Source organism: Orbicella franksi, chromosome 1, assembly GCF_964199315.1.
Source record: "Orbicella franksi chromosome 1, jaOrbFran1.1, whole genome shotgun sequence".
In the NCBI taxonomy this organism is placed as follows: Eukaryota; Metazoa; Cnidaria; class Anthozoa; order Scleractinia; family Merulinidae; genus Orbicella; species Orbicella franksi.
The window spans coordinates 30,682,429-30,693,484 of NC_138145.1; the positions used below are offsets into that span (position 1 = coordinate 30,682,429).

The 11,056-nt window shown below is 38.8% G+C and overlaps 1 protein-coding gene and 1 pseudogene across 1 annotated transcript; both read left to right on the top strand.

The window, feature by feature from the left end:
* Positions 1-143: 143 nt before the first annotated feature.
* Positions 144-8,230, top strand: LOC145502593 (testis-specific serine/threonine-protein kinase 3-like). The gene is made up of 5 exons (XM_081481919.1): positions 144-793; positions 3,288-3,534; positions 5,978-6,148; positions 7,110-7,279; positions 7,393-8,230. Exons 1-5 carry the CDS (start codon positions 530-532, stop codon positions 7,504-7,506), a joined length of 966 nt encoding a protein of 321 aa, XP_081338045.1. The 5' UTR covers positions 144-529; the 3' UTR covers positions 7,507-8,230.
* Positions 8,231-8,456: 226 nt separating this feature from the next.
* LOC145484134 (uncharacterized) lies at positions 8,457-10,586 on the top strand (annotated as a pseudogene).
* Positions 10,587-11,056: the final 470 nt, after the last annotated feature.

Consider the following 11,056-nt stretch of genomic DNA (forward strand, 5'->3'; position numbering starts at 1 on the left):
CAGAAATGTGTAAACATCCAGTTGACAAATTGACGTCAGTTTTTCATACGTCTGTCCTGTAGTTGACAATGAATTTCGTCATAACATTGTCAAGTAGCTGTGGATAGAAAAGATATATAGATAGAGAAGCCACACCAGCGTGATTTAGTGCGGCCTTGAAGGCGAAGGATGACTTAAACGGAATTTCGTTATTCGCATTTTTCTTCAGAAGCAAAAAGATCTTTAACCGAAAACATTGTTCAGCACGGTTATTTGTGTTATAACCCGACTTATTTAAAACTCAAATATGAGCTAAATCGATATTTTTTTTTATTTTTACGGAAAGGCAGATAAAACAAAAGCCCTGAGGCTCTTTCAAACGTCGAATACTATGTACTGTAATTTAGTAATATTGAAAGACCCTGAAAGACACCCTTTCATTAGAGGACTAATGGAAATTATCCAGAGCTAATTAAACAGAACTGTTCTTTATGGCGTCATAGGCACGTATGGTTGAAGAGAATGCGCCTTAGCGCGCGGCTCTCAGGTCATGCTTTGGCTTGCTCTTGTCTCGATTCTGATTGGTTGCATTATGGTACCTATCATTTTCATCATTCTCGAATTCTCGCGGAGACCTTTAGAGAGTAGGGAAAGTGATGGCATTCAAAGTGAACTAGATCAAAGCGCTTTGCTACGGAGCCACGGGTATGAGATCGGAGAGAAAATAGGCGAAGGGACCTATGCCTACGTGAGAAAAGCTTTCTTTATCGCCAACAAAAAAGAAGTTGCCGTCAAAATTGTCAACAAAAGAGAGGTAAAAACTATAATAGTGACAAAGGTTTGATTCAGTTCAGTTTTCAGCTTCAGTTTTAATTATTCCCTCGTATCTGTCGCTGGACTCAGTAAACAATGATCTAAAAATATGTAACACATGCACTGCCACGTTTGCATTCGATTCTATGAATGCTTTTTGATTTCACGAGGTGCTTACTAAGTCACAATTTTGCGTACACAGGACTTTCTATTCTCCTTTTTAAGAGCAGGCGATTTTAGGCCCGGTTCAAACGTCGAAGTTTTCATTAGCCGAACCTAATAGCCCAGTGTTCCGTATTTGAAAGCGTAAGAGTGTAGCGGGTTGGAAAGCAGGCAGTCCGGTGGCGCAGTGCGAGTCATGTTTTTGAGAGAAAATAACAAAATTAATGAATCTTGAAGAAACCGACGAAAGGAACGAATTGAACTGGACGAGCCTCGTCACAGTTGAACTGTGATGTTCCTTTGGGAATAAGCAATAATAGAAAGCCAACCAAATTTAAAAATCGTCTTCGGTTGTCAAAGGCTACTAAAGGCTAACTGCATCTGGTGTCGCCTTCTTCGACTTGTGCTACCCTCCTTGATCGCATTTACAAGAAAAGCAAGCTCTTCATTTCCACAATTCGTCTTTCCCACATTGTTTCTGCCATTTTGGTCAGCAATAACCGCCGTTTGCATTAGTGTCTCTTTTATATTTGCAATTAAGTTCGACTAAATAAGGTTCGACGTTTGAATCAACTGCCGAACTTAATTATTTGGGTCCACCCAAATTGGTATTAGGTTCGGCACATGTAAAGTTCGACGTTTGAACCGGGCCTTCCTGATTAACGTTTTGGTCGAAACAGAATCTCCATGACCTTGGCGAAAGGAGTTGGTGTTTCCCGAGTGCGCGTAAACCAGCAACTGACATGCTTTACATCATGACAGACAGAGCATGCGCAGAGAAACATTATAATATTCTCGCCATTCCATATTTGGTCTGAAATGTTGATTATTTTAGACAAATATCTGAAAGAAAAATGTCGCAAAATTAAGACGCTATTTCACTTCGCTTCACCTTACTAAACAAACTACAGAACGAACGGCTTTTACCAAGAGATTATGTTCTCTTGTTTTTACTAAAAGAACTTCTTTTAGCTGAACCGTTGGCCCCCTTTTCAGTGCTTTCAGTGATCCCAGCCACTAGTTCTCGATATATTTAATGGCTGGCTGATATATAACGCGTCCTCTGATTGGTACAGCAATTTTTGCGAAGACACGTAAACTCGACTATGACTCGTCACGACCCAATTATAAGCTAACTTCGAGAGGGAAAAGGCCACGCGAAGATGAACTAGGCCTAAGTTATGGAATCTTATACCAAGGGATATTAGAAAAACATTCGCAAACTTGACTTGGATATATTTGACTGATAGTTATGGTAGTAATTGCACTTTTTGATCTTCTTGATGTCTTTTATGTACTTTTATCTTATATATCTTCTGAATTTTGAATTTATTTATATTTTTATATCGTAAATATTTTTTATTAGCTGTTTTAAAACATATATTAATTTCTTGTTATTTTAATTTTTTATGTTAAAGTGTCCCCATTTACTGGTTTTATTGTTGTTATTTAATTTTAGCCTGACACTTGAATAAACTTACTTACTTACTGACTTACTTACTTAACTGGATTTCCCTCCATTCTAGTATATTAACATTCGAGATTCGAAAATACATTCCAACCTTTCCAAATCGCTGGGAACATTAAGGGCACACAGACAGCTTAGTATCCCTACTTTAAAGATAGACACTATATAAATTCTAGTTTCTCTGGGACCGAATGAACTATACGTAGGGTGAGGCTATGAAACTTCAGAAACTTTGTCAGCTGTCCGGACTTAAATAAACTTCTAATTCACCAACTCGTCCCGTCTTGTTATCGTCTTGTTCTTGTTTATCAGACTATGTGCAGCTGTCGTTGCGCCATTAAGGAGCATCAGTAAAAAACAAGAGAGTAAAAAAAGTCTAGAGAGTTATTACTCCTTAGAGCGGTTTTCAATTTAGTGTCGTAAAACCAAAACCAAAACCGATTACTTACCAATTACACTTCTCAGCTAATCTCAAACTGTAGTAAAACCAAAACCAAAACCAAAGTAATAGTCTAATTACTTTTGACACTCAACTGAAAACCGCTCTATAAGCCTTAATTATTCCTAAGCTAATCACTCACGTTATTTTTAGACTGATAGTATCCAGCAAAATCTGCGTCACAGAGTCAGCTGTTCCTAGACCCACCTTGGATGTCTAAGCCCGGGAGACGGATAACTTAGCAAATAAGGCTTATAGCGGGATTAGCTTTCTCGCCCTGCCTGCGGAAGATTAATTCTATTGCTGTTCTTATTGTTAACCTTTGCCGGATGCAAGTGTTTCAGGTCATTTACAAAGTGTTTTCTTGCTAGGCCGTTATACGACAATGCTTACCATGAAGCTGTTATTTTTTTTTATTTCTTAAAGAGCGGAAAAGGGATAAATGACAGATTCCTAAAGAGAGAAGTAGAAATTCTGAGATGGCTGAACCACGATAATGTGATCCGAGTTTACGACCTGATTGAAGGAGCTGATCATTTCTTCATTGTCATGGAATTGGCTCCAAAAGGTGATCTTCTTTCTTTGTTACGAGAGCGATCCAAACTGGGAGAGGACGAGGCCAGAGTTATGTTCAAATCGATCGTAGACGGTGTTCTTTACTGCCACAGAAAGGGTGCGTACATGTATTAAAAAACTAACTCAAATACATACTTATTAAAGCGGAATGTAAATGGCTGTTGTCTGACGAGCTAATCATAATAAGAAACTCGTTCATAGCTACTGTCAGGAAAAATGGGGAGCTTAAGAAAACCACAACGGCAACGGCAACGGGAACGTCGCTAAAGGCTGGTTTTCACTAGAGCATAAGCACAAGCACCGTCATAAGCATAAGCACAAGTGAAAATAGCCGCGACATAAACATAAGCATAAGCAGAAACATAAGAAGACCGAACCCACTTATTTGCCTTGTGCAGTTTTCACTAGTAACGCGCTCAACATAAGCATAAGCATAAGCACAAGAAAAACGGACAGTTCCGTTTTTCTTCTGATGATGAGCAGAACAGTAGCTGTGCAGGTGCGTTATCATAATTCTTGGTACATTTCTTTTTCGTCCTCTGCAAAACAACATCGTAAAATGGCCAGATTCTGCGTTGTCTGGAGAACGTGAACCCCGACTGTTAATTTTTAAAATTTCTATTTTGAATTTTACGCTGTGTTCCATATTCAGTTTTGAGATCGTAACTACTAGTACGATAAAACTAAATAATTGGAAGCCCTACACGAACACACTACACTTTGTGATTCTCTGTAATAGCACCCTATTCTCTAAAATATCTCATATTTTCACCTTATACTATCGATCACTGACCTTTTGAGTTGAAAATGTTAGTAGTTCTTTCATTTTTTCATGATAATTCAGTTTTATCCTAATTACAAGTATAACTTGTAAGCCACACATGCACGCACTGCGGACCTATTTTTGTTATTCGTTTAGGGAAAAAACACTGGGATTTGTGCCCCGTGTCCATTTTGAGCAAAAAATGTGGCCGAAAACTAGAGTGCGATCTGAGCGTTTCCGACAACGCAAAACTTAAAAAATTAAAAATATGCCATTTTCGAGCCCCGAGCAGGGATAAAAGCTTGGATTTGGAGCGCTGAAATCAACCAAGTCCAGCCATCCACTAAACAAGTTCTAGGTGTTTTAAAATGAGCAATGTTCAAATGCAGCCTGTAGAAATGAACTTGCGCGGTTGCCTTTAAAAGAAATAACCGACTTAAGTGCGTTAAGAAATTTTGGATTCACCTAGAAAACCAATCAGAAGACTGTATTGCAAAACAATGTTTACAAATGTCAAAGAACCTGGTTGACAAAAACAAGAAAAGCATTATGCTAAAAGTAACCGACCTCTGTAAAAATCAAATCTAAACATATGAAACTTAACTGAAAATAGCCTAAATTTCAGCCGCCTCCTCCGCTCGCTAAGTCACTCTCCCCGAGTGACTTAGCGAGCGGAGGAGGCGGCTGAAATTCAGGCTAAACTGAAAGTGACTCCCTGTTATTTATTTCTCAAGTTCGACAAAAAGTTCAACAAAAAAATGACTCAACAACAATTGAACTTGAAAAAACATAACAAGAATTTAATTTTTTTACTCGATGTTCAAAACTGATCGTCATAAAGCTGATTTTTTGAATACAATAAAAAACACCTCACGTAAAAAAGCGGTAAATAAATATCGCCTCGGAAATCATCGATTACGGATTGAAACTGGTAGACATACAGTTCCCAAAACCTCAGAAAATCTTATAATTTGTCCTTTCTGTCATTTGAATGAAGTTGAAAATGAATTGCATTTTGTACTTTCCTGTCACTTTTACGACAATTTACGCTTGAAATCATAAGAAGACATAAATAGAAAATACTATTATTTTGATGTTTTAGATGGTGGATCAAAAATTATTTTTATTTTCAATAATGTTGACCCCTATATCTGTAGACTTTCTGCCTACATCCATTCATGCATGGATTACAGGAAGAATACTGTTACTGTAATTTAGTTGCATTATTTTAGTTGTATTATATTTTAGGTAATACCATGTACTTATATGGGAACACTGAAATAAATTGTTGTTGTTGTTGTTGGATCTAAATAAATGCGAAATTCCAAAGTAAAATATATACACACTTTTTAATAGGCCTCGTCCTCGCCGTCGTCGTCGTATACGCAAGCTGCCCACCATTTAATTTCCAAAAAGCTACCGTTCCCTCGCGAATCCTGACGTTATTTTCTAAAATATATATTTACATGTCGAAAATCAATTAATACTCATTGATAATCAAAGGGTAATATATAAAATATAAAATAATTAGTACATGCATGGTGTGAGGTGTGTGGAACATTGATTTATTTTTATCGACACTTCACAGACCTGCACTGTGGTCTACACATAATGTCACAAGCTTTAATGTCAACATCACATTTCTTCAGAAAGCGAAGAACCCTCAAAACAGTGGCATTTATGCTCATCCACATTAACTTTACAAGAAACCTGGAAACTGAGAATTATTGTTTTTGAATTAAAATCTGAATCTGAGTCTTGTATATTTTCTCTTCAGGAGTGACTCACCGAGATCTCAAACTTGAAAACATTCTACTTTCTGAGGACAACCAGCCTATTGTAACAGACTTCGGCTTCGCTCGTTACATAGGCCACAGAGAGGATCAAAGAGCGCGAAGTAGAACGTTTTGTGGTTCATACGCGTACGTGGCACCTGAGATACTTCAAGGTAATGATAAAAACAGATTCTCCTAACTGACCTTTTTATAACTGTTGTAGTACTATATGGAGAATTCAGTACACCGACACAATGTCATTTTGGTGGAGATACTAGCTGTAATCAGACTACAGCCTTTTGCTCTCTGGAAGCGTAATTTGATGACAAGCCACCTGTGGGAAACTTTATTTTGCCCGTGTGACCGATTTTTCCAAAATAAATTACTACGGGGAGACATAGTCGTCACTTGCAACCAGAGGAATGTACCTCGCAAGTAACGACATAACCGCCGGTTTTGATTAAAACAAACTGATATGTTTCGAATCGGATCACTTATTTAAAGCAGATTACGGGAAAGTCTTGAAAACTGAGAGTTTTTGGAAACATCTGTAAGTTTGAATCAGAACAGGTGGTTGTAAACAGTTTAGCCCACTCGAAAATCTTCCGATACTTCGTTATGTTCGTAACTGTACAAGGATCTTTAGTAAGACAGATTTTGGTGACTGATGTCAGTAGCAATCTTACGAATACTGTTAAGGGTTCACTAAAGAATGAGCTTGCTGATCTGACTGGGCAGCTTTCTTACGGTTTGGCCGTTCTTCTAACCCAAAAGTGACTCATTAGCTGTTGACAACTGTGAGTCCTGTTTCGTTGGGTCAATTGGAGGTCATATAACGTTACATAATGAAAGAAGTCCTGAAGAAAGAGTGGAAACTTTCAGACCAAAATACTAGTACAAGTATCACGCCCGCGCAAGATCATCACATGTTATTATAATCTTGTTCCAAGAGCCTACACTGCACGGGCCACAAATCGGAGCGAGGGCTCTGGGAACTAGATATTTTAAAGCCGTTTTGGTGCTCATACGTATCTCAATGTGAAGGTTCCATTGAATGCATCGATACAGTAAAATCTTGAACGGCAAATGCCACTCGTTGTAGTATAACAGCTCTCTCTTCGTATCTCGTGTTAGGTATTCCATACGATGGCTTGGCTAGTGATGTGTGGAGTCTCGGTGTAGTTCTGTATACCATAGTGTGTGGCCGTTTCCCGTTTGATGACTCTAATCCTAAACAGCTTTTGGAGGAAACAACCTCTGGTAAACTGGAATATCCCATCACGGCTTCTACACTCTCCGCTCAGGTAACACAGCTTAAAATTGGTGCCAATTTTCTTCACACCTAATGGATTACATGTAATATTATTTTCTCCAGACTGTCCGCGCTCATGCTGTTTGTTTTTCTTTTCTTTCACAGATAAAAGACCTGATAAAGAAAATGCTGACAGCTAGTGTTAGAGAAAGAATCAGTCTTTCTGAAGCACTGGAGCATCCCTGGTTAAAAGATTTCGAAACCACATGCTTCACGTAACATCCAGCTCCTGTAACTTATTCGTTTTTCCTCTTGTTGTCATATATTGTTCTTTTGAAGTACAGTAATTGATTTGTATTAAGAGGCGATCAGAGAAAATTTATCACAGAAAGAGAAATACCAGTTGACAGGTATCTTTTCCGGCAAGTAACTGCCGTTTTGTTCTAGATGTTGGCCGCTGTTTAATAATCATCAGTCATTGCGGCAGGTTATGGCGAACCACATTGAAACAGAAAAAGGATCTTCTTGATTGTATTTTGTTTCCAGTTTCCATACTGAGGTAGCAAGCATGCACACGTAGTGCGTACTGATTTCCCGCTGAATGCATTTATAGAACTACCGTTGCCCAGTTGATTCAACTGCTGGAGTTAGTTCAAAATATGTATTGAAGGAGACAATAAAAAGCTATTAAAAGCGAGTTAAATTCTGCTCTCATACTTCGAGAAATATAATTCATTTTAAGACCGTACCTTTCAAAGGTATCACTTTTTTTGTTCTTAGTGTTTGTGCAATAAAGTATTTGGCCGAGTTTGATAATTTGTTTGCGTTTCATCAACTCAGTGTCATCTGTAGGAGGGTCCAACAAATGTTTTTTCAATCCCGCATCCCGCCACTATTTTTGGCTCGATCCCACCATCCCGCCCCGCCAATCCCGCCCGATTAGAGTCGCAGTTCTCCGCGAAACATATCAAACATCCGCATCCTGTTGTCAATTTTAAAACCATCCCGCATGACGACTTCAATAAACGTGTCTACGCATTAGGTTTGTCAAGAGGAGCATCAGAGGGTGAAGTGGCCATATATACTATATACAAATTGTCACAAACAGGAAAAACGAGCCGAATTCATTACAAGAAAGAACACAGGAAGACGACACGCAATCGTTTAATTTCTTCTAATACGAAAGATATCGCTCAGAACCGGCATTCTTATACATTTGCTGTTTTACAATGGCAACCTTTCATGTTCAAAACTTAAATGCTTCGCTTGTTAAGTTTGAGGCGAATGTCAACAACTATGCAAGTATTCGAAGAACCAGTGCTCCCGACATGTCAAGAAACATCCAAAGCATCCTTTCTTGGGTGGAAGGCGAGAAGAGAAATGCAAAGCGACAGTCCAAGGAGAACAAAATCGCTAAAATTGGGAGTGTCATTGAAACATGTGTTGATTCCTTGGAAGGTCTGAGCAGCGGAAACCCAGCACAGGTCATGAAAGGATGTCTCAGCATTGCATCATCTGTAGCTGTTGTGGTTGGTGGACCGTACGGAGCTGCTGCCGTGGCCATCTGCGGTATACTTGCATCAATTCTCTCTGCCAGTTCTCCTAAGGAGCCCGATTTGGTGACAGTGTTTACAGATATAGTTCATGCAGAGCTACTGAAGTTTAATCAGGAGTTAAAACGACAGACCTTTGAAGGGCTGAAATCTCGTGTCAAGAACATGAACGCCTATTTGAAAGAACTTCAGAGGGCATCGAATCACATTGAAATACCTGACAAAGTCCTCTACGAGACAGATTTACCTCAGTTCATTGGTGAGGTCGCTTACAACTTTCTGAAAGGCCTTAATGAGGGTAGCAAAGAAGAGGAGGTAAACAACTCCCTCACATCGATGGCTATTTATTGTAACGCGCAAACAGCGCTGTTCCTTTTGCTTACAAACATTCTGGCAACTTTTCAATCAACTGGTCGCGAGACAAAGATGATCAAGAGCTTACTGGATACTCAAATTCAGGACGCTCACGAAAAACTTGGATTCCTCTCAGAAGAGAAATACTTGAGACTGAGCTCTGTGTTCACAAAAGCTACATATAATGGTGAACCTCCCACTGAAGATGACTTACGTAAAGTGGTGACCATTCGTCACTTTGGCAAGTGCAGCCATCTCCCTGCTTATGATATTATCGAAGGGTTCAGAGAAGGCTTAGGAATGCCAAGACTTCAGAAAACCTTTGTGGGGCTATTTGGATTTTGTGGACCTAAAGTAACAATCCACCGTTACCCTCAACCTCAGACTAAGGGAGACAATCATTACTTCCAACTCATCAATCATTCTCATGTTCCTGTCGAAGTGGTGTGTGGCACAGTAGGAAGCCAAGTGAACGGGTTGAAATTCCGTCAAGATGTGCCACCATACTCCTCCTATGAACACGTTGCCACCAAATCAACGTGGAATTTTTCCACTGGCGGAGTGTTCATCATGTATTTGAGTGGTAAAAAAACATCCTTTGAAATGGGATCCGATAGGCGGAACCTCAAGGTTTTCGAGTTTGCGCTGTCCAACCATTCATAGGCTCCCGTAAATTGGCCATTCTGGAGAAAAAAACACAACTTTCTGTCTGTAAAGGTGAAGATTGTTGGAAGCAGATGACTGCTATTCCCAGTCCACCTATTTATTTTGAGCACTGCAACAAATATTATTTGGTTGTTGGAGGATATACCCACGATTTTGAACGATTAACTAATCTTCGTGGCAAGAATGGATGCCAAACGTGGCGGTTTATGATACAGGAATTCGACCCTCTGGAAGATCTTGAGACATTCCCGGGTGTTTTCCATTAAATGAAACGCGTTTGAAATTATTTGGACCACTATTACTTTTTTTGCTATCTCAATTTGCTCAGAAACTGCGATTTCTTGAGTCCATGAACACATTGATTGGCTGAGGGAACACTCACATTTACACATGAGCAGGCTGACTTGTAAATTAAGTTGACGTGATTCAACTTATCAAGAAACTTATTAGTTATGTAAATAAAGAGTTACTTTTAATTTCTTTACATACATACATACATACCCTTTATTTAAACACGATGGAAGGTTACTTATTTACCTGACCGACGAATTACAGTAGCTTAGAGTGGAATCCCGTTTTTTCGAACCTCCAACAGAAACGAAAATTGGTTCGAAAATTTGGAGAGCTCGAGAAATCGTGGGTAATATTACACTGTTCGGTTGAGGAGAGGGAACGACTTTTAGTTCGAGCTGTCGGGAGGTTCGAAAAATTGAGGGTTCGAGAAATCGAGATTTCCGATTGTACTGCCGCAAATATGAATCACCTCTTCATGATATAATAATAGTCTTTACGTGCTGCCATCGCCATTTATTACTTTCGTACGGCTTGTTTCAAATTCTGTCTTTGAGTATTTCCAAAAGATCTAGATGAAAACTCCGACAAGCAAGTAATTTTTATCTGGAAACCCAAAGCTTTTTAGAAACGCTTGAATAAAGATGGTGAATAAAGTAAAGCTGATTTAACGGATAATGCTTTAGAACTACAGGAACTAGCCGTTTCTGTAAGTCATTGAACAGAATTCGCTTGCACTGTTAAATATTTATATATAACTTTAAGTACTATTCCACGATGGAACAAACTGTTCCAAGTGATCAGTTGTAGAATAACAGGACACTCTAAAGACTTAAATTCAATGTTCGATTCCTAAACACTACTATTACAAAATGGAACGAATTCCACCTGAGTGTTGAGGCGTAAATGTGCGCAAAAGATTGACAATAAGTTAAAATTAAAATAAAATGTTTTTATTGTGTTTT

Excerpts from the sequence above, each read along its gene's own strand:
- LOC145502593 (XM_081481919.1), top strand. The coding sequence starts at position 530 with ATGCTTTGGCTTGCTCTTGTCTCGATTCTGATTGGTTGCATTATGGTA. Across the intron at positions 794-3,287 it reads AAATTGTCAACAAAAGAGAG|AGCGGAAAAGGGATAAATGA; the intron begins GTAAAAACTATA and ends TATTTCTTAAAG. Across the intron at positions 6,149-7,109 it reads GGCACCTGAGATACTTCAAG|GTATTCCATACGATGGCTTG; the intron begins GTAATGATAAAA and ends ATCTCGTGTTAG.